Source organism: Sphaerodactylus townsendi, linkage group LG03 (assembly GCF_021028975.2).
Source record: "Sphaerodactylus townsendi isolate TG3544 linkage group LG03, MPM_Stown_v2.3, whole genome shotgun sequence".
Classification (NCBI taxonomy): Eukaryota; Metazoa; Chordata; class Lepidosauria; order Squamata; family Sphaerodactylidae; genus Sphaerodactylus; species Sphaerodactylus townsendi.
In genome coordinates this window covers 80,442,830-80,466,509 of record NC_059427.1, presented here as the reverse complement: position 1 = coordinate 80,466,509, position 23,680 = coordinate 80,442,830, and the positions used below count along the sequence as shown (strand labels likewise).

The window sequence follows — 23,680 nt, the reverse complement described above, 5'->3', positions numbered from 1 at the left end:
CTGTCTATGATGAGTAATATTAGAATAGGCTAATATTATCATGAATACTCCAAAGAATGTGGAGTTACACGCTGCAGGAAGTAACATATGTGAAATTAGTTCTCCTAGGAATTCCACCCCAGCCACAAAAGAGTGATATGTGTGTTTTACATGGAGGTTTGTTATACAGAATTGGCTGTTGTTGCAAAAGCTCTAGCTATTTAAGAAGAAATTAATCTCTCTTCTTTGTTACCTTACACTCATGTTGCATATAGTCTCAGTTTAATATGTACTGCTGAGGCCAGATTATGCAGTGCCTAGTTGCCCTGATCCAGCTAAGGAGATCTGCATAGATAAAGAAGTTGCCCATTTGTCAGATCAAGAACTGCAGGTACAAATCAGATGCACATCAACATGGCCATCAGAAGTTACCCAAGAAGGGTGCCCTCTCTTTGTATTGCCTTGATTTTAATACAGCATACAGAATGCTTATTCAAATGTCCTTCCCCAGCCATATTCTTAGACAGCTTGTCACAAATAAAAACCTTTTTGAAGTGGATCTGCCGATACTGTGCTTGTCTTAGATCAAGAAAGTGTGGGTCTTTGCTTAGACTTGAAAATATTATTTGCACTTGTTCTCTCTCTCCTTCTCTGCCTAAAATTCTAGTGCAGCCCTGTTGTTAGACTGAGATATGGACTGTAGAGCTATCTGCACAAGAAAACCAACTTTTTCTCCCATGACCTAAATGTAAATCATTGGCCCAGACTGCTGTTTGACACAACCAAGTGGCACACCAACCCAGGACTACTCACAAGAAAGTGTCCTACTCTGTTTTTGAAACAACAGAATTCAGATGATTGTTTCCATGCCAACTGGCAAGATGGAAACCTTCCTCTTAGCAGAACATCTGCTAGCAAGTGGACAAGCCCCAGATTGTTCCATCAAACGATCCCTTGATCCCTTCAGAAGAGCAGATCTATTCATAAGCCAGTTCCCTGGCATACTGCTTCATGGGGCAGGATAAAATGCCTACTCTCCAGTGGATATAGGTACTTATAGGCAGTTGGCCTAACCCTCCTATGACCTGTGGAAACATGGACTACTCTTTGCTGTTCTGTTTGCACATGTCTTATAAACATACTAGGAACAGTTCAGGAGCAAAGTGGGCAAAGAGTTGGGAAAAGAATCAACAAATGATACAGCCTAAATTTTGGCTCCTAGAGTTATGCACAGCAACGCTGGAGGAGTTGGCAGCATTCATGAATATAGGGCCACTTCATTCTTCATTACCTTTCCTTATTGTTTATTTATTTATATTTATTTATATTTATTTATAATTAGTCTTGTATACCGCCCCTCCCCCGAAGGGCTCTGGGCGGTGAACAACATGATAAAAACAATAATCACAATACCCTCATTAAAACAGATTAATAACAAGCTGGTTTGTACAAAGAAAGTATACTCTATATCAGCCACCCCAGCTGATTGGCTAGGAACCACCCAGTGTTCAGACAGACAGACAGATGGCAGCGGGTCCTGAGGAATGGGAATAATATGTTTAAGGGGCAAGGGGATTTCATATACAACAGATGCATCCAAGACCTCATTTGGTGGCATCTCTTGATTTTAAAAAAGAGAGCAATAAGTGTTTTAAAAGGCCACTGAAATTAAAAACTTTCAGTGATGAAAAGAATGCAACAGCTTTTCCAGCATCTGTAATGCCAAAGTTTAAACTGGCATGTTCTGAAATCAGAGTTATTTCACAGCATTTGGGGTTGGGGTTATGGTTGCCAGCCGTCCCTGTGCTAACCATACTGATCTTGTTAGTCTACTTGGAATATTAGCAAACATTTGGCAGAGTACCCATTGCAGTTTATGAGCATTAGGAAAAGTACCTACAAAATCCAAAGACTGTGGATTTTACTGCAGTTGAGAAACGACACATGATGGTGGCAAACACATGTTAGAAACACATAGTTGGGAAGCAGTAGAATTGGGAGGGGAAATCACAAGCCAAAAAAAAAAAGCATATGGGAAGAAGCACTGAATTGTTCTCTCACCCACCTTTACCCCTTGCAGCCCTTCCTCCTGGCTGCTTTTCTTCAGGTCAGGGTTATGTTCAGACAGAGCCTCACAGGAGGAAAAGTAGTTGTGGAGAGAGGTTACTGGACAGCACCTCTGCTGCTTTTCCACATAAAAATCTCACCCTCCCTTGCTTCACAGGGGGCTGGTAGTGACTGGACTCAGGGACATGAGTCTGTTGCCATCACATGGACTTCAGTCATTTATTTATTTAAATTTGCTACCTACCATGCCCTCTCCTGACTAAAGTTAGGTCCAAGGTGGCTTACACACATTATATAAAAACAACACACAATTTTAATAATATAACATTGACTGATCAAGTATAATAAACTCAATAAATAATAATTAATAAGATGGCAAAGAATCACTTGTCAAAGCCTAAAATGCCTCATCCCAACATCTCATCAAACTCCAATATTTGGGATGGGGAAGGGAGGGCACCAGAACCTTCTGAAGGTGGAGAAGGTTTGAAATTGAGAGGTTTAAAAGAGATCTGAAAAAGAAAAGTTTGGGAGACCAGCAAGATAGATTGGACATATAGGTTGCCTCAACCAAAAGCCCAGAGGAACCTTCCTGTCTTATAGGTCCTATGAAACTGGTTAAGGTCCTGGCTCTGGTTGAGACTAATCGGATATCCTTGGGGCCAGGGACCACCAGAAGGTTATTACCGGAGGACCAAAGCGTCCTCCATGGGCAATATGAGGAAATGGGGTCCCAAAGATATGAGGGTCCCAGACCGCTCAAGGGCTTGAAGGTCAAAACCAATACTTTGAAAATGATTGGGTACTCAATCGACAACCGGTGCAGCTGGCAGAGTACAGGTGTAATGCGCTCTCTATTGGTGCCCTGGTAAGAAGTCTCCCTGCTGCATTCTGCACTTTGTGGTTTCCGGAGCAATCTCAGTGTAAAGTGAGAAAAGTAATCCAGCCTGGAGATGACTGTTGCCTGGATCACCCTGGTCAGATCCTCATGGAATAGTTAGGGGGCCAACTGCCTGGCCTGACGAAGGTGAAATAAGGCCTATTTAGTTGTATGTGCAACTGAGCCACTTTGTCATTTTTATTTGGGGATTTAGAGACTGCACTGTTAGTCACCTGAGACCTCCAAATATTTACAGACTGTGTACCTACTCCTTCAGGTGAAGTATCCAGAACAGGATGAACACATATTCCCATGACAAAATTTCTCACAACACACAGCAGTCCTATTTTGCCTGCATTAATTTAGTATTTTTACATCTTCTCTTGCTTAAATGGAAAGGTCAAGTCAGGGATCATATATTATCAGCATATTGATGTTCCTTCATGTTGGGTCTTTGGGCAAGTTCTTTCAGAAGCTTTATGTAGAAGTTAAACAGCATGGAGCAAAAGATGGAACTGCAAAATACCCCATAAGCTGAAAGACAAGGAGTAGAACCAGAAGTCCCACTACCAGGATTACTTCTGGAACCTACCTTCTATGAAAAACTAAAACCCATCAAAACCATTTGGTTCCAAACCACGCTGTTTCTATGACTATATTACACCATTTCTTTCCGCCACTACAGATATAGCAATAGCTGTCAGATGATCCATGATTTACTCATTACCATTGTCCATGTGAATGTACACTGCTTACGTGTGCCAAAAAGAACTGTAATAAAACTACCCTTAAAAATGGAGATGCATAAAGGAGATCTATACATCCATTTGCAACTTACCATCAGAGAACTTCAAGATTGTCAGTTCGCAGGAAGCTTTGCCCCTTTCCTGCTGAACTTTCAGTTGTTTCTGTAGAAGACACACAGACAAAATCACAGCTCATAAATAGGACCATATTACCTTGTACAGTCTTTCACATAAAGATGTTAGTAAAGTGTATATTCCTCCACCACGGACTAAAGCATGCTGGACCTTCTTTGTTGTAGAATGCTTTGCCTGGGTCCTAGTACCTACCTAGTCCTGTTCCCCCCACCTGTTTGAAAGTGAAAATGCGTTTTGGCATAAATGCTCTTGTATCAAAGTACTATGTTCAATAATGCACAAAATAATGGTTTTGACAAAGGCAACGTTTAAAAATGAATGATAATTCTCATATTCATTTGAAACTATATTCTAATGTGGAAGCATACAATTTTCTCAATCACTGTGCCTCAACTGACCAAAGTAACATCTTTATGTAAAACAAAGTATAGTAGAGTGACTCTAACCTGAACTGCAAGGGAAAAGAGTTGGCTCATTTCTTTTTTTAAAAAACGTATACATTGATTGGCAGATATCAGTACTCTTCAGTTTAGATCTTTGTGACACAAAGGCTGCCATTACTTTTGAGCAGATCTTCTTACCAGTCTTCCCAATATTCAACAAAATAAACTGAAGAAATGTGCTTTAAAGCTACTCACTGATGTATTTATTTATTAGATTTTTTAAAATTGCAACTAAGCCCAAGGATTTTGCAGCAACTTACTTTAAAACAGTACAAATGAGTTAAAAACAACATAAAAGCAGATAAATATAAAATATTAACATTAGAATGTTAAACTATTAAAATACGTGGCTAGCACCATACCACTAACAAAACAACCCAAACATGCAAATTACAGCCCAAAGGCCAACCTAAACAGCTCAGTGCTGAATACTATGCAGAAACTACACAAGTCTGGCAATCTGGTAGCTGCATTTCTGGATCACCTTCAGTCTCCAAAGCATTTTCAAGTGTAGCTCTGCATAGAGTGAATTACAGTGGTCCAGTCTGGAAGTGATCATTGCGTGGATCAATGTGGCAAGGTCTGACCCAGACAAATAAGGAGACTGCTGGCGGGCCTGGCATAGGTAAAAAAACGCTATCCATGTCACCATGGACACTTTTTTATCCAATGACGGGACAGAATCCAATCATACACCAAGGCTGCTTACAGCATCTACAGTTGACAGCTGGACATCATTGATTCTCAGGAGTGACCCTCCAGCTAGCATCTCAGTCTTCCCCAGCCACATGACCTCCATCTTGGATGGATTCCAAGGTCACAGTTTTTTCAGAATAATCTATACTGGGGTTTCTGGGTCTTTGTCCATTTTGCAGCAGCTGTACTGGACTAGCCTGACCACAGTGGGAATGTTTGATTCTAGTCCAGTGGTTCTCAACCTGGGGGTCGGGACCCCTTTGGGGGTTGAACGACCCTTTCATAGGGGTCGCCTAAGACTCTCTGCATCAGTGTTCTCCATCTGTAAAATGGATACATGTTAGGGTTGGGGGTCACCACAACATGAGGAACTATATTAAAGGTCGCAGCATTAGGAAGGTTGAGAATCACTGTTCTAGTCACTATAGTAATAAAGTACATTTAAAATTGATCAGTAAATATAATAGAGCGAAAAATGTATAAATAGTTGTTTACAAATCCTAAAACAGACAGAAAACTTCATAGTTATTATTTATGTAATAAATAGATGATAAAATGCTTCATCATATGAACAATCTATATTTATTACAACAATAATTACATTAAAAATTACTTACATACATTTCAAGTGGCTGTTACATGATTCCAAACATTTCAAAGGCTAGGCATTCAAAACATCATCTTGTAGACTGCTCTATTTTATCAAGCAAAATCCTTAATTTACAGTGTCAATTTCAAACAGCTGTCTGTTTTTAAAGGGACACACTACTGGGGTGTTGTGTGGTTTCCAGGCTATATGGCTATGTTCTATATATATACTCCGTACACCATATACATATACTCCACTTGCTTTACCACCATCAGATCCTCTGAAGGTGCCAGCCACAGATGCAGGTGAATCGTCAGGAGAAAATGCTACTGGAACACGACCATACAGCCGGGAAACTACACAACACCCCAGTGATTTTGGCCATGAAAGCCTTCAACAATACGTTGACACATTATTGTAGCTATGAGTATTTACTAGCCATATGCTCTTTTTCTGTTTCTTTTTCTAGAATCTGGTTGAAAAGCAAAGATCAAGAACATATAAAAATAAAGGGGGGATTGGGGGATTGGGGAACTTCCTGGTTTACAGTCCCATTGGGTGGAAGCAGATATTATTTGGGCAAAGACATGGACCTGGCTGCCATCTGCTGAGACAATGAAAATGTAAAGCAAGGAGGTACTTGGCAGGGGAAAACTGGTATCAGGGGTGGGTGCCTAAACGCTTCTGCATCTCACCTGCAAATGCCACACCAAAACTGCTCCCCCCCCTCCCCGCTCTAACCAACCGCATTCACTGTCTGTGTCAGATTCCCACTTTTGGCAGCATCTCATTGCTCCATCTCCCAGAGAAGTTGGATTAGTTGAAACCCACTCTTGAGGGTTTTCCACAGTAGTGTAATTACTAGTTTTTACTATCTCTGTTTTTATAACAATCAAGCATTCTCTGTTGTGGATCCTGTTTGAGGCCTACCTGACAGGGTTAGGAAGGCTCCCACTCAATAGGCCATACAAAGGTAATGGGAGTGTGGCAACAGGGAACTGTGAAAGTTGGGCACTTTTTATACTGGGAATTGGATTGTGTAGGGTTGCAAGTTTAACAGGTAAGCATTTTTAACCTACTTTCTCCTGCCCCCACTGTGCTCTTTATTGGATACATCATTTTGAGGGTTCATAACTTTGGACCCCTTGAACCAAACTTCACCAAACCTGGGTGCTATCATCAGGATAATGTCTTGCTGATATCAGCCAGGTTTGGTGATGTTTGGTTCAGGGGGTCCAAAGTTATGGATCCCCAAAGTGGGTGCTCCCATCCCCCATTGTTTCCAATGGAAGCTAATGCCGGTAGTAGATGGAGCTACCCTTTTGAGGGTCCATAACTTTGGACCCCCTGAACCAAACTTCACCAAACCTGGGTGGTTTCATCAGGAGGGTCTCCTAAAGATACTCTGAAATGTTGGTATTGCTAACATAAACATTCCTCCCCTGACCAAAAATCCAGTTTTGAAGGATTTTAACTCTTGTGTTATAGCTTGGTTGATGATTGAGCGAAGGTTTCTGTACTTTTAAAGTTATTGTTGAGACCATATTGTTTTTGTTGACCCTCTTTTCCACTTACAGAGCTAGTTTACTGTTTTTCTTTGAAATAAATATTCAAAAACACTTAACCTACTGATGCCTCAATTAATGTAATTTTATTGGTATCTATTTTTATTTTTGAAATTTACCAGTAGCTGCTGTATTTCTCACCCTCGACTTATATGCGAGTCAATAAGTTTTCCCAGCTTTTTGTGGTAAAATTAGGTGCCTCGACTTATATGCGGGTCAACTTATACACAAGTATATATGGTAATTGAATTTCTTATGCAAAAAAAGGTTGATTGATAATTGCAGTTTAACTATTTTCAGTTGGATTTTTAAGGTTGACTGTAGATCTTGTAGCCTGCTCTGGCCTTTCTCTAGTGGAGGGGAAAGGCCACCTAAAAACTTTTCATGAATTGATTGATGAGCTGTGGCTCAGTAGGTTCAGTCCCTGAAATCGCCAGTTAAAGGATTTGGGAGTTGGTGAGGTAAAACACCTCAGCATGAGATCCTGATTATGATGGCCCAGTGAACTGAATCAGTATAGATCAGCTTCATGTGTTCGTGTTCATGTTGAATCATCAAGCAGGGGGAGGATCAAGCACTCCTCCTGCCCACTGATTCTCATCTCCAAGTGCCTTCTCTAACCACTGCACTAGATTATGAAAGAATAGCAGGACTGGCCATGCCATGTGCCTTCTTGATATGTAGTTCTTCTCATTTAACTGGATCTATGGCTCCAGTGGTACGAACTCATTCCAATGCATCCAATGAAGTGGATTCCAATTTACAAAGTCTTATGGTGGAATTAATTTTGTTACTCTTTTGGGTGCCACAGGACTCACATTTTAGACCCACCCACAGTTATACTGATTAAGCCCCTGAAACTTTATAGCAGCTGTATTTTTGGCTTCTTCCTGTCATCGTGTGACATGAAAAGCTGACTAATGTCACTGAAGCACTGGGCTATCCTCCTTCCAGCTGCAAACTGACACATACAGGCATGCAGAGTTGAAGGAGAAAAACTCTCTCACACATCTGAAAATACATAGAGACCATATCCCCCATACCTCCCTCCAGTGGGTTTAAAAGATTAACATTCTCTCCTCTTGTACTTTCTAAAAGTCCTTCTTGCAGCTGGAGCTCTGCCTCCTCCCCTCCCCCCTTTACCTTCACAATGCTAAGCGAACCAGGCCCCCGGCTCCCTCAAGAAGTGCCAGGGAAGGAACAGCTGGAAAACCTGAAGGAGGATTAAAGAGCTGACAAACAAGGAGCATGTTTGGTTTCCAACCACTGAGTGCAGGGGTGCACTGCACACTTTCCAACTGCCTTGCCATGAGCCTCGCCTTTACCCCAGCTTCCACGCCACACGCCCGTTCAACCAGATGGCCAATCACAATGTACACTCAGCTGACAGGGTGAATATGAGCTTCTTACTCCCACAGACCTATGTTTTTTTTAGCCAGACCCATGCCCTAGAAATAGCCTGTTCCAGACCAATGATTGTGTAGGAACGAGAAATAAAAAAGCAATAAATCACAGACAACTGCGAGGATAAAGCCCAGTCCTAATAACTCCTCTAAATATCTGGCTCTAGCAGAACTAGCTTGGGCTGCTGTTCAAACGGTTACATCATCACTTAAGGAATGCTTTGTTATCGTGTCAACTGTAACTACTAGCCCCACTTGATCCTGGGTGCTGTCAGAGTTTCCATCCCAGGCACAGTCTTGAAAGAGGGTTTCTATAAAAATTGGTTTTAGGACCCTTGCTTAAAATACAGACTTGGTGCCTCCCTTCCAGCCTTGGGGCAATTTAGTTTATTTCCAATTAAAGTGTGGCAGGATGAATGACTGAACTATATTTAAATTACTAAGAAGAAGAGTTTGTATTTATACCTTGCATTTCTCTCCTGCAAGGAATCCCAGAGCAGCTTACAAACTCCTTCCCTTCCTCTCACCACAATGGGCATCTTGTGAGGTAGGAGGGGCTGAGAAATTTCTTAGAGAACTGTGAGTAGCCCAAGGTCACCCAGCAGGCTTTATGAGTAGGAGTGGGGAAACAAATCTAGTTCACCAAATAGGAATCTGTCACTCATGTGGGGAATCAAATCATTGCTCTTCACCATTACACCACACTGGCTCTTTCCATCTGCCCTAATCACATCAGATCTTAGTCCTGTTCATCCATTATACAAGTTTCAGCTTCATCATTCTGTGCTCCTGTAATGTGCTGGCTTGTCTAGTTGTTGGCAGGGAGTGATACTACAGAAAGATCTAGAATGTTCATGTGAACATTATGATGAAACCCTGAAAAGACAGAAGTAGTGCTGTTAGGGGAGGTGGAAATCCTGAAGGATATTGTGCTCCCCTCAACTTTTGCTAGAATTGACCGATCCTTGCTGACTTGGTTAACAGCCTTGGGGTAATACTGGGCTCAACATTACTGCTGCAGAAGCAAATTAATACTGTACACAGAACAAAGGGGGGCTGTGCAACTCGAAAACAAAACCAAAGCAATTTGAACAAGAATGGCTGGCAGTCAAAGGACTAAATAACAAAACAATTTACTAATTCAACAGTGTGAATACTGTCTGCAAAGGAACTATGATCTATATCAGTGGTTCTCACCTTCCTAATGTCGCGACCCTTTAATACAGTTCCTCATGTTGTGGTGACCGCCAATTATAAAATTGGTACCGTGTTTCCCCGAAAATAAGACAGTGTCTTATATTAATGTTTGTTCCCAAAAATGCACTATGTCTTACTTTCAGGGGATGTCTTATTTTTCCACTCCACAGCTGCATGGTCTGGTGTTCTGTTTGACGGGCATTCTTCCAAACAAAAACTTTGCAATGTCTTATTTTCGGGGGATGCTTTATATTTAGCACTTCAACAAAACCTCTACTACGTCTTATTTTCAGGGGATGTCTTATTTTCGGGAAAACAGAATACAAATAAAATATAAAAAGTCTGTTTTCTGATGGTCTTAGGCGACCCCTGTGAAAGGGTCGTTCGACCCCCAAAGGAGTCGCGACCCACAGGTTGAGAACCGCTGATCTATATCATGCCCCTCCAACATCAATAACACATCACATTTGTTGACAGTATTTTCGACGTGCATCAAAACAGTCCCATAATAGTTTCATACAATTCAAATCGGACAGCGTTTAACTCTGCTCTGCTGCCTCTGAATGCGAAATGTCCTATAGGGAGCTACACAGACCAAGCATATTATTCCCATTCTGCAGCTACTCCACTAGCTTATCATTAGTTACTGGGCTCAATCTAAGGAATTGACTATCACACACAAGGCCCTTCACGGCCTTGGACCCTCACATCTGTGAGGCTACCTAACTCCCTAATGCTCTCCTATGACAGCTTTGCTCTTCTGAGCAAGGCTATCTGCAGATGCCAAGTTGCAAATGGGCAAAGTCAACAACTCCCCACACATATGCCTATGCCATTGTGCCCCCACCTTATGGAATTGTCTGGCCAAAGAGGTCAGGAAGGCTTCCACTCTATTGCATTATTTACTGAATGTTCCATACTGTCTCCTGTAATGATTCACTCTCTGTAATCTGCCTTGGAGTCCCAGTAGGAAAGGCAGACTATCAATAATGTAAATAAATAAATACATATATGGTGGCCAGAGTACACAGTGTCTGAGACGGCAGAATCACTGCCTCCCTGCTATCATGCCCACTGCCACTTGCACTAGGCACACAGCCTCAGCGTGAGCATAGGGGCATCTTGGTAACATGTAAACAACCTAAAAGACACTTTTGAAACTCAGTTTTGGATTCTTCTGTATGTTCTTGAAATGGTTCTACAGCCAGCTCTTAACAAAATAGAGAAATCTGCTACCACCTGCTATGTCTCTAACGGAAGACTGTACAAAATGCCTTCAAGGGAGCTACGAAAAAAACTGAAACACAATTGTGCGGGAATAGATACCCCATGAAACAAAGCACAGTGTCTTAGACACTGCCTGTTTAGTACACAATAACACTGAAATCTAGTGCTCTAGCTGCTAGATCTTCTCCTTCTCAGACTTGCTCTCTGTAGTGCATTATGAATGTGTTGGAACGTGAAAGATGTTTCAAAATATAAACTAGCTGTACAATAACTGCTTATAATCAGAAACAGAACCATGATTTGCAGAGAGATAAAAGGACACTGGGCATTGTTTCTGTATGTAGGGTCAATGTTACTGCAACAACTTCTCAAATATTTACTAGGTCAGGAAAAGATCAAGCCATTCATGGGAGAGTTAGGGCCATTATTCCACACATTACATGGAAACAAACCTAAGTTGGTCAACAAGTGTACAGCTCAGTTAAGGGAGAACTGCAGCTAATCCTGGTTCTTGATGGATATTCTGACCAAGTGGACTCAACTTCACCAAACCATATGGTACAATAAATTAGACTCTTTTGTTTTTGCTGCCAGTATTATTGCCAGCTGCGATTGGGAATTTCACAGAGATTTGTTGGTGGTATCTGTGGAGGGCAGTGTTGGGGGGAGGGCTTGGTAAGGGTGTGATGCTAAGGACTGCACCCTGCCAAGCAGCCATTTACTTCAGGGAAATTGACCTCTTAGTGTGTTGATCAGTTGTAATTCCAGAAGAACTGCAGGCCTGGAACATATTCAGGATTGTCAGGGGGCAATCCCCCACCACTGCACCCAAAGTTTGCTGCTGACCAATTCAGCTGTGGGAGGAAAGGGGCAGAATGGCATTGCTTATGCCCAGATAGCATTTCTAAGCAAAAACTCTGAAGCAGTGTCACAGCCCCATCCCACTGCCCTAGGAATTCAAGCAATCTTTGTGATCTCTACCATAAAGATTTGTGGGATTCTTAGAGTTGTAGGAGTGCTGTGACATCATTTACTTATTTTTACCTGAAATGATGCCACAGCATAGACAGTACTGTTTCTGGGGCTACTGAAATGGGGAATTCACCCTTACCCCATACTCACAATTACACTGTGAAGTAGGTTAGGCTGTAAATGACTGGCCTCACCCAGCAAACTTTTAGAACAGAGAAGACTGAAACCTGGGTCTCCCAGATCCTACTCTGACTCTGTAACACTCACACCACCCTGGCTCCAAAGGAGGCCCTTGTGTGGGCAACTGCTGATCAAACCACTAGCCAAGAGCATTCCCTCAAGTATCTGCGTGGTGGAAATTAGTTGGTATGTGGGTTCATACCAAAAAACGTGGTCCTGCAGATTTTTTGGGCAGTCACACAGCACCATGATGTTAGCATACTCAGTGGAAGTGATAGGATGGGAACCCCAGGTTTTGTATAGCGTTAATGTCAAGGGAAGTGGGAAGACTATACTGCAAGAAAGGTATTCTCTGATTCTGCTTAATATAAGATTGTCCTGTGTGCTGCGGTTTTGTGTGTGTGTGTAAGGGGGGGGGGGGAGAGAGACTCTAGAGGTCACACTTGCTGATTTAATGGGTAATTCCTTCACACAAAATTGAATGTCAAATTCACAAGAGTGTGCTACCCATTTTTTTAACAAGTTGGTTCCCCACTAAAGAGAAAAATGGGGTATAAATGACATAAATAAATAAAAAATGTTATACAATGAAATTTGATCAGAGCTTCATAGTCATACAGCATTGTATCTGCAAAGCTTATATAGCACATCCCTCAAATTCAGAATGGCCCCACTTCATCCTGCCTTTGCAGATGAAATGACATATGTGCCCACCAACAAATGGAATGCTGGCTCTGCCATCTTGTTCAAGCAGACTGTTATACGTCTTAATTTTTTTAATAGCGTTGCATTTATATTCGTACGTTTATTTGTCTCTTTCATCATCCTACTAAATAAAAATGTATTTTTAAAGGGAAAAAACTGCTCCACAAATTGGAGGAAGTTTTTAAAGTAACATCAAGGTGGGACCAGCAGTGACTGGACAAACACTTGTCAGAAATGCCCTAGGCTGATGCTGCATTGAGCAGGAGGTTGAACTAGATGGCCTGTATCGCCCCTTCCAACTCTGTGATTCTATCACTGCTCTGAATAGGTTACCTGGGGGTGGATTTTGGAAACTGTGTATGGCATCTGTGACCTGTACAGTAGATTTGCAGGTAAGATCACCTTTTAAATGCCCATCATTTCCATGCCACTGTGCTCGAGACTGCTGGTAGAAAAACATGGAGAGTTATCACGGCTTTATATGGAACATTAGATTATATGGTTTTCTGAAAAAGGGATTTACTTTTGCAGAGCAAATCATCTTCTGGAATGGACCATAACTTTTAAATAACACATCTGGAAAGTCTAAGGGCAGAGGGAGGGTGTCTTAATCCATCAATTGTATCTTCCTTTGCCTATGAATTGGAATGCTTCCAGTCATTTCCTTTATTTATAGCAGTGTTTGGAAAGCTGTATGGAAGCTCAGCCATACAGGCCTAGCTGAATATATGACATCTACTTGAGAAACCTGACCCCCCAAATAAACCTGTAAAATTCTTCCCACCAACTATCCTTGCTCCCCTCTCCTTTTTATGTATAGATTTTTTCATGCTGCAGGCACCTGCTTCTAGTTGGATATCTGGTATGAAAAAGATTATTTGAAAAAAATATCAAGAAAAGAAGCTTTATTCCAACTGAAGTTCTACAGAAGAAGAAGAGGAGGAGGAGGAGGAGGAGGAGAAGTTTGGATTTATATCCCTCCTTTCTCTCCTGTAAGGAGACTCAACGGGGTTTACAATCTCCCCCCCCCCCAAACAACAAACACCCTGTGAGGTGGGTGGGGCTGAGAGAGCTCCAAAGAGCTGTGACTAGCGAGGTCACCCAGCTGGCATGTGTTGGAGTGCACAGGCTAATCTAGTTCCTCAGATAAACCTCCATAGCTCAAGTGGCAGAGCGGAGAATCAAACCCAGTTCTCCAGATTAGAGCGCACCTGCTCTTAATCACCACGCCACTGCTGCTGAAAGCAGGTGATGGGAAAAAACTCAAGGGGTATTATTCTTAATGCCAAAATAGTACTAGCCCAGTTTATGAGCCATCCAGTGCATTTAATCCATGATTGGTCCTTGCTTCTGGAAAGACAACCTTCTTGTAGGGACAGTCTGCTTGCCATTCCATACATAAAAAACAAGCAGGGGAAAGGCACACAACAACTGAGGAATCATATATACAAACTGGAAAATAAACAGATTCAAAAAAATGGCAGAGAATACTGTAAAACGAGTAGGAAGCAGGATACTTTTATTGGCATTCCCTCAGTTTCTGATTGTCAATACCCTTTGTGTACCCTCTAGAAAGCTAACCAACAGATGCCCACCATCCCCTAAAAGCACCCCATGATCACTGATGCTACATAATCAACAGAGTCACATCAGTAGAAAGATCTCTAACCGGATCAACAGAAGACATTTACTCCCAACTGATCTCTAAATGGAGACCAGAACTCAGGTCTACAAGTGTAGTTCCAATTCAGAGAATGACTAGGGTTTAGAAGATTGATATTATTCAGTGGCAAACAGTAAACACTTGTGAAATAATCTTCCTAGAATGGAAAACTAGACATACTAATAGCTGACTGCAGTTTCCAGTAATTTTATATTTGTTACCAAAATGCAAAGCTGGAGGACTACAAAGCAACTATAGGGGAGAGGACAGGAAGGATGCAGCTTTTTTCTTCCGTAATCTTTTTTCTTTTCTGTCTGCCTACTGCCTGCCTAGTGCTATGTTCAATCAAACTAACAAAGTTTTTTTTCTTTTATGTACTTTGCAGTCTTTATGACTTATAAAGTCATACTTAGTAAAGTACATATTTATTCAGGAAAGGTTAATTATGGGTTATATTTGAAAGGTGTTGCTTATATTGCACATAATGCAATAGTTGCAGTTGATTAGATTTTGAGAAAGAAAAGAAAATATAGGTACACGGGCAGCCTAATCCAAAGAGGGGGATGGTAGAGCAGAGACTGAGGACAGTGCCTCTGTGCTGCCTCCAAAGAGGCAATCGGCAGTGCACGTACTGGGTGAGAAGGAGGAACTCCTTTCTCCCTTGGGAAAGCCCAGAGCAAAAAATTATTTACGGCACCTTTTTTGGTGGTGTAAGCTTGCACCTCTGGGAGGGGATGTTCCCAGGCAAAAGTACATTGGGAGCTGACTAAAGTAATTTCTGCCTCTAGGAATGCCCCAGGAAAAAAACCCTCCTTGCCAGTGTGGGCATCGTGGTGGTGGCCAGCCGCCACAGGACCCAGCTTCTGGGTTTGAGCGTTGTGGCAACTGGCTGCTAATATAAGTCCCTTGACACAGGTGTCTGTGCCACTTTACACGGTGCTAGAGGCACACCTGCCAACGTAACTGTACTGCTACTTCCATTGTGGCTTCAGCCCTCTCTTTTGGATAGTTAATCCATACTGTATGAAATTGACTTGGTTAACTGCTAGAAATTTACATTATTACCCAACTACCCAACTGAAGTAAGGCATTTTAAACATTTTAATTTTGTTTCTCTGATATTTCTAGATCTAAACTAGCTTTAAATTTAATCAAGCATAGAAAAGCATTTAATGAAGCATAGACTCAAGATAGAAAATCAAGCATCAGCAATATAACATAATAATGCCAGTAACAACACTAAAAAAAGGGAAAAGAAATAAACTGCAGCAAAGAATGATTAGGAATCCCAAACCCCACCAGCAAACATCTAAAAACTGCAGAGATTCTCAGACTTCCAGTCTGTTAAATAAAATGACCTGTAATGGGAATCAAGCAAAATATTTCTGGACAGAATATTTCATAAAAGAGAATGTACATCTGCAATACCTACTCACACTGTTTCTGATAATGGATGCAACTTGATCCTGGCATCCGCAGACAACCTTAATACACGTGTATGCTCTCAAGACAGCAGGAACATTTGAGAACATTTTAATGCCTACTAATTTCAGTGAGATAATTAAGTAGGTCCTTTTTCCTCAGCCAACTTCTTAGGACAAAAGTAGTGCAGTGGCTAGATTGTTAGAGTAGAACCCAGGTATAAGTCAAGTCCAAATCTCAATTCTGCATCGGTTTACTGGGTGACAGTTGGGCCAGTCACACACTCTCAGACTACAGGGTTGTTGTGAGAATGCATATTACTTAAAAGACTGCTAGTTAGAAGTAGAATGCCATGCCAGAGTTAGCTCAGATTAATCAGTTAAAGGCTAGTGTTCTTTCTGACCAGGTTTCTCCAAAAGTGTACTGGATCATTACATTCTGACAGTATCAAAAATTGTGATATAACCAATTTAATGCACCTAAATGTCCATCCATGCCAACACCATGACCTTCTGTATTCTCTATTGAGAAGGACCCTAGAGAAGCAACTTTTCCAGAAGATGACAGTAATTTCTCTCATGAAGTCTCCATATATGTATATTTATTAGCACATGTAAAAACAATTAGAACTGGAAAGAAGGAATGAAATGTATAGCCAGAAAATTATTGCTTGACATCAGGAAGCTGGAGCAAGGCAGCTATGGTGCCAAGAACTGATTACCTTTATACTCGTTTGGAATAATGGCTCTCTGGTCAAAATTTACAGGGGCTTCCTATAAAGGGAGGATGCCTTAGTTAGTGTCAAGCCAGGATCCACGTCTGCTCTGTTTGCACAGCTCCAGTTTACAATTTCTGCTGAACAAGGTAGCCAACTTTATTTCTGGAAGGCTTTAATATTTTCAAAACAAACAGAGAATTGAAAGGTGAAGCTCTCTCTTTGCCACAGCCATCTTCCTACTGGAAAGCAATTGCTAGACTTCTGTTTGTTCAAAAGCGCAAGAGCTCCCAGCAAAAAAGGTGGCAATTCTACTCACATCAGCATAATGACTGGATCTGGTCCGCTAGAAAAGGGAATGGAGCAGATTATTTTCTGCACAAAGTCAGCCAAATCAAAGAACTGGTCTAGCAAAGACCTTGGACAATAAGAATATACCTGATAACAAATTTATGCTTAGTAGCTTTACTGCAACTGGCTGGCTAGATCATGATGCAACAGAAATAAGTTACTTATTTTGGGGTTGGAAATTCCGGAGATTTGTAGATGAAGCCTGGGGAGAGTGGGTTTGGGGATGAACCCCAGTGGAATCTACCCTACAAAAAGTAGTATTTTCTCAAGGAGAACTGATCTCTGTAGTCTGACGAACCTACCAGAAAATTTGTATTTATAGTGACGATCTTCGAGAACAAATGGCAGTTTTTAGCTGGTTAGTACCTTTTAAGTTAGGTATTTCTATGCTTTAAGATTTTTAAAGCACTATACTTGCAGCCAATTTTAACTTCAATTTTCAGCCTAGGCTTTTCTGTGCCTTCTATGAGTACTGCTGCTGTATTATCTGTCTTTTATGCTTCCTTCATCATATCTCCTCAACAAGGGGGGTGGGGGAGAGAGAGATTTGTGGATCTTTTATGTTGACAGTGTTGGTTGAGAACCCGGCTGGGGAGACCATCAAGTCTGGTCCTGCTGTACAACCAATCTGTGTGAGGAAAACATGGAAGATCAAATCTCTAGACATGTTAGTGCGTAAGTGGAACACAGAGGACACAGCAAAGGGGGTTTGAGGTGGAGCCAAAGAATACATGACACCTTTTTCCCATTTGCATCCAGTATTTCCTCTTTGTGCTGCAGTATTTTAGCCTGTTGATCTGGTTCTTCTGCCTGCTTACATTTGATATAACTGTGAGCTGTTGCAATGTTGTTCTTTTGTAGGGCAATATATTTAATCCAGGTCTGGAGGCCAGCCAGGACTTAACCCAGATTGCTTAAGATGGCAAGGCATTGCTTGGCCTTTCTTGCCATCAGAGCTCAAGCTATAAACACAAACTGGGTGCTAGGCAGCTGAATTCCAACCCTGATATAATGTAACGCTGCAGGCTCTTGGCAGCACATTCTTACTGCTAGATGTCTGTGGGCTACTTCTGTGTTACACCAATACAATCGCTTCCTTATCTTCTTGCTCTTTTAAGAAATAAAAATAGGTGACAGGAAAGCCTGAGGCCTACCAGAACTTACCCACTTGAACCAACAAAAAAGCAGGCGACATGTGATGGGAACAAGTCTATTTAAATGAAATTATTTTGGCTAGTTTCACACAAATCTCTCTCAGTTCCAAATGTGAAGCAGGCCTGAGAACTAGGGTTGCCAACATCCAGTTTCTAGTTCTCTAGAATTACAACTGATCTCTGATACAGAGATCAGGTCCCCTGAAGAAAATGTCAGCTTCTGAGGTATGATATTACATCCCTGCTGAGCACCCTCCTTTCCCTGCTCTCTACAGGCTCGACCCCCACATTTCTGCTCTCTACAGGCTCGACCCCCACATTTCCAAGAATTTCCTAATCCAGCATTTTCAATACTAGAACTGCACTATGAGGAATAAAGACTGAGATAGAATAATTCTAGGCTGCCTGGGAAGAAGATTTCTCATACCATTCTGTCTTTCTGATGTGCTAATGATGAACAGGGAACATTTTACATGACAGAACATTCAAAACTATTCTCCCTTGACTGCAACCTAAAGGTCTGTCAGTGCCAAACTCACCCCTAATTTCCAACGTTATGTATCTTTACATTTTTAGATCCTATCTGTATTCGGTCATCGAACTGATTCAGTTAGGGAACAGATACACTGCAAACCAGTCATGGAGTTTTTTTTAGAGACTATTCTCACCTGGAAACTCCTGCTGGATAACTAGATTGTCCGTAAGAAGAAGAGGTTTTTTTCTATGCCCAGCTTAACCTTTAAGGAGTCTCAAAGCAGCTTACAATCGCCTTCCCTTCCCCTCCCCACAACAGACACCTTGTGAGGTAGGTGGGGCTGAGAGAGTTCTGAGAGAACTGTGACTGGCCCAAGGTCACTTGGCATGCTTCATGTGTAGCAGCTAGGAAACACCTAACCTAGTTTACCAGATTAGAGTGGGGAATCAAACCAAGTTCTCCAGATTAGACTGTACTTCTCTTAACCACTATACTACATTGGATCTCCAAATTAATGTGCTTCCTATAAATTCATTAGTTAGCCCTTTTAGTGTGCAAAATGTTTTCTGATCCATCTCATGGTGCATGTGGAAGATCACACTTTGTACTCCTCAAAAGTTTGCCATGCATAATGGCCAAAAACATATAATTATTGGCCACTCAAAAATAAATGTTTTATTCCCTTAATTGTAAGTGCAATAAAAGAGTTAAAGACCATCAGGAGGTAACTAATCCAACTCTAGTCAATTCATTAATTTAACAGATTTTCTTTCTGAAGTTGATTCCAGCCTTTTATTAAATCTGAACATAATCAGCCATTCATATTAGAGTCCAGAAGCACCTTGGAGGCCAATAAGATTTTTGGGGTGTAAGCTTTCAAGAGTCAAAGCTCCCAACAACATCACTGAAACTGCAAACAGCCATTGATTCCTGCTTGAAAGTGTTCAAGTTTGAATGGATTATTACCTTTACAATACTGAAATATTATAATACTACGCATACTCATCTATCCATATAGTTGATGTCTGTCCAGAATTAGTTTAACTCATTCTTGGCATATAGACACAAATTTATTTATTTGTTTGTTTCTCTGTGGTTGCACACTTGCCTTTTTGCCACAAAGCTCTCAAAGCAGATTACCAAACAAAAAATGTTAGGAGAGAGGGAGAGAGAATTAAACCAACCATAAAACACTACACAGCATTACCACCAGCAGGAATGAAAACATAGCAAAGAATACCACCAATAAATTCAGATAAATAATCTTAAATACTTTTTTAAAGCATGGGGTTTTGCCTAACATTTAAATGTTAACAAAGATAATGTACCCAGGGATTGGGCTGCCTCCCATAGCTCTGCAGGCTTATCCACCCCTCTTCCCTATCCAGACAGTTGCCCAAGGACCACAGAATGCCCTGCAATTGGTAACTCTGCCCCTGGACTTATCAGCAAACACTAGAACTTCCTGGAAGCTAGAACAAGCTGCAGAGAACTGGCTGAATTACCTGGGCAGCAGGTGAGTAGGCCTCAGCTGTTCCACTGAGAAGGGTGGGGCTGGCATAGCCCAGAAAATGCTGAAAGGAAAGTCAGGGAAAGGAGCCTAGAGTCCTGAGGGGCCAATCCGGAGCTGACAGGATTCGACAGACAGCCCACCACTAGGTGGCTGGAATAGGAAACCCCAAGTGGGGCGGGGCAGGGCGGAGGAGCAGGAATAAAAGGAACACCCGGAAGGAAACTGGGGTGACAGGGAAAAAGGGTGCAAGAGTGCTTTACGCTGCTTGCCATTAAAGTCTGCCTGTGGGAATTGCTGACCTCCATGTGCTTCTTTGCTCTGTGAATATTTCACTAGGGTACCACAAGGATGGTGGGGAAGGAAGATGCCTCATAGTGCTAAGACAATCACGCCAAGGGAAAAAGTTTGAATGCAACCATAGAGAAAGTCTTCCGTTCAGTACTGTGTTCTCCAAAGGCTGGGGTCTCAGGTGATGACCCAACATGCCCCAGGTGTACTGAGACAGCTAGACTCAAAAATAAATTTACTTTGGAGAAGTATCTCAAGTCATTTCCTTATGTGAGCAAGATCACAACCAAAAGGTTTTGTAGCGCTACCAGTGAACACAGAAGCCTGAACTTAAATGTGCCTGAGAAGAGGGTTTGTGGCCATGACAGCCACTGAACGCATCACTTAGATGCAATTTTCATATGTCTTTCTGTATAGATGGAATCCTTAAACTGATATTCTTGCTATGAAATTTGTAAGAAATTGTCACTAACTTTAAGTATGCCAATATAAGAAATAGAGTGCATACATTCTTTACTTATAACTCCTGCCACATCTCTAAAATCAATGTGTACCCAAATACCAGAATTCTTGCATACAGCAGTTCCTTTTAGAGCTGGAGAAAAGCTGTTACCCTAGCTCTGACTGGGCTAATATGGAAGCGCCTGGTCTTGCATGCATGAGATTAATGCACTTCACAATTCAGTTAAACATATTTATTGACCAGAAACAGGTGCACACTAAAAAAAAGGCACAGATGTTCTTTGGCAACCCTTCCCACAGAACTTTTTCAGTAATATGCCTGCCTTTTAGCTCGGTATTTCCCAGGAACTGGAAAAAAGTGTACATGAGGGAATATTGAACGTTCTTATATTCTAAATATTGTGGAGCTATGAATTTTTGCAGAGTTTACAACCACCATATGGACAGATCTTAATTTCAGGTAGGGCGTCCTGCTCTTGAAAATGAAATCATATAAAAAGTGAGCATGTGGCTCTGACCATGTGCAGAATGCATTTTCTTTCAGTCAATAACTATGGCTAACCTCATCTGAGACTAGTCCGGAGGGTATCATGATCCAAGAGTCCAGCTTCCCAGCAAGTTTAAAAACCATCTTTCTACATTTAAATTAGCAACTGCATTTTGCAATTGATTCCCATTAAGTTTTAGGTATATATTTTTCTGAACCGAACCCATACCTGTAAGTTGTAACTATAACCCAGCAATCAGCAACATGCTCTAAAAGTACATGCATCACAAACATGATCTTGTTCGATCATGCAAAAAGTTCTGAAATACCATATTATTTCCTGAAAGAAAAAGATGCTGATAGACCAAATGAAATTATTTCTTCACAAACAATACAGTCCTAATTCTCCAAGCCCACCAACATTTTTGACACCTGCTCAGTGCAAGACCAATAATACTTCTCCAGGAGCAAGCCTCATTGAGTAAACCTCAGAGGGGGATTCTGAACAGGTCTGTTTAGGACTGAACTAGGAAAGTAGTGAAGGATATTTGTAAAATTCAGAAAATTCTGCCTCAACATCCTTTGGGTTTGTGCCAGCTCCTAAGAGCCCACTTCACTGTACTGAAATGAAGGTTTCTGGAAGATATTTCCAGCATAAAAAATTTACAAGAGATTGTTAAAAAAACAGGTTTGAAGTCTGTTTCAGAGATGGTCATGATTACTCTTGAGACCTAGTGATTTTGGATTTTAAACCCCCCCAACCTTCTGCAAGCGCTTCAGGCCTGCTCTCTCAGATGAGCTGCTAGAGTAATCAGAAGGCAACTGGAAAAGAAAAATGTACTTCCAGAAAAGGCTGTTCTTTTTTTTTTTTTTTGCTCCTTCTGTTCCAGATGACCTTTGGAAAGTATCTGGAACTGAAAGTTCATCATGCATCTTATCCTTAAAGAAGGAACTGTTGGGGTCACCCACATATTATTTTTGTATGACACCCCATCAACATTTTCTAAAGCATCTGTCTTAATTCTAGGGGCAATAATAATCTGGACGCTCCATGAACTGAAATAAATAAAGTCAGTTATGTTCGCACTGGCTTTCACGGAACTTGATCCTGTAAAAAAAAACCCCTTGCTAATTTACTAGAAACGGCCTTTGAAAAACCAGGTGCATTTGTTTGCTTTAAGAATTTCCCAGTTTAGTCAAGACTGACTCAGAAGAGACAATTCCTGAGTTTCAAATTAGTCAATTCAGTAAATATTATCCGTCGAATTTTTTTTTAGCAAGCAGTAATTCGAGGCGAGCGGTAATTCCTGAATAAAGATGAAATGCAGCAGGAAACTATTATGGGAGATAACGGATCGCTCTGTCAAGTGTTTTGGAGCAAGTCCCTGCACATACCGCAACAACCGCTAGCAGATCTCATGCACAACATAGGTCTTTGGAGATGCAGAGACAAAAGTACGCATAAGTACAGCTTGTAACACGGTGCCGAAGTGTGCTTGCCCGCTCCTGTAATCTCTCTCCCTCGCTCACTTTCTGATTGCTGTGAGAAAAAATCTCTTTGTCTGAAAGGGTGTGTGGGTGTGAGTGTAACACTGGCCTTTCTAAAGGGACGTGCGTTAGCGCTTGCTTTCCTCTCACTTAGGGGGTAGGCAAACTTTTTCATACAACGACTTGGACTCCTGGGGCTTTAAGTTGCCAAACAACTCTTGTTCTCTTTATTGCGGGAACTGGACGCCGGAAGACAGAGTCTACTGGGTCTCCAGATACTTGCAACGTAAAAGAGTTGGCGGACGGAAACCTACACCCCACTAATCCCCGTGCCTTAAGACTTCCCGGGGCGCGCTAGAAACCCCCCTTGCCAAGGAAATCGGTGCAAACGCGCCCGCCCTCCTGCAAACTTGGTCTCTTTCTTCCCCTTTACCTTTCTTCTGGTTTCACAGCAGCCCATTTTGCTCCCCTTGCAGCCCATCGCTCGTTGCCTGCGAGGGGGAGAGGAAGCTCTGCGGAGTCCCCGGGATTAAGGGCAGCCACGGCGAAAGGGGATGGTCTCCATCCCGCGCGCTGCCTCCGACGAGACCCCGAAACTGAACCTGCAAACAGCCTGCTTGAACTTCATGCTTAGACAGTCGCGCGCCGTAAGTATCAGAAGAGGAGGCCCTTAAAAAGTTTTCCTTTCCTTTTTAAAAAAACCAAACCCTGTTTGCCAATCGCAAGGTTTGGACAGGGCCAAGAGAGGGAGCCGGGAATCTGGCGACCACCATGGGTCGGGGCCCGGGGGTGACTTGACGGCACCTAACACATCAAGTGCCTTTTTTGTTTAGAGTTATGATAGTGAATGTGTACCGTTGAAAACTCTAGCGGTGCTT

At 41.8% G+C, this 23,680-nt stretch overlaps 1 protein-coding gene across 1 annotated transcript in view; it reads right to left on the bottom strand.

Moving 5' to 3' along the window:
- Nucleotides 1–23,438, bottom strand: part of CCDC69 (coiled-coil domain containing 69) — a 43,843-nt gene extending 20,405 nt beyond the window's left edge. The window contains exons 1-2 of the mRNA XM_048487365.1: nt 23,236–23,438; nt 3,765–3,834 (exon numbers count right to left, since the gene is read on the bottom strand). Coding sequence (XP_048343322.1) covers nt 3,765–3,834; nt 23,236–23,283 — 118 coding nt within the window. The 5' untranslated portion in view covers nt 23,284–23,438. The remainder of the gene's footprint in view (nt 1–3,764; nt 3,835–23,235) is intronic.
- Nucleotides 23,439–23,680: the final 242 nt, after the last annotated feature.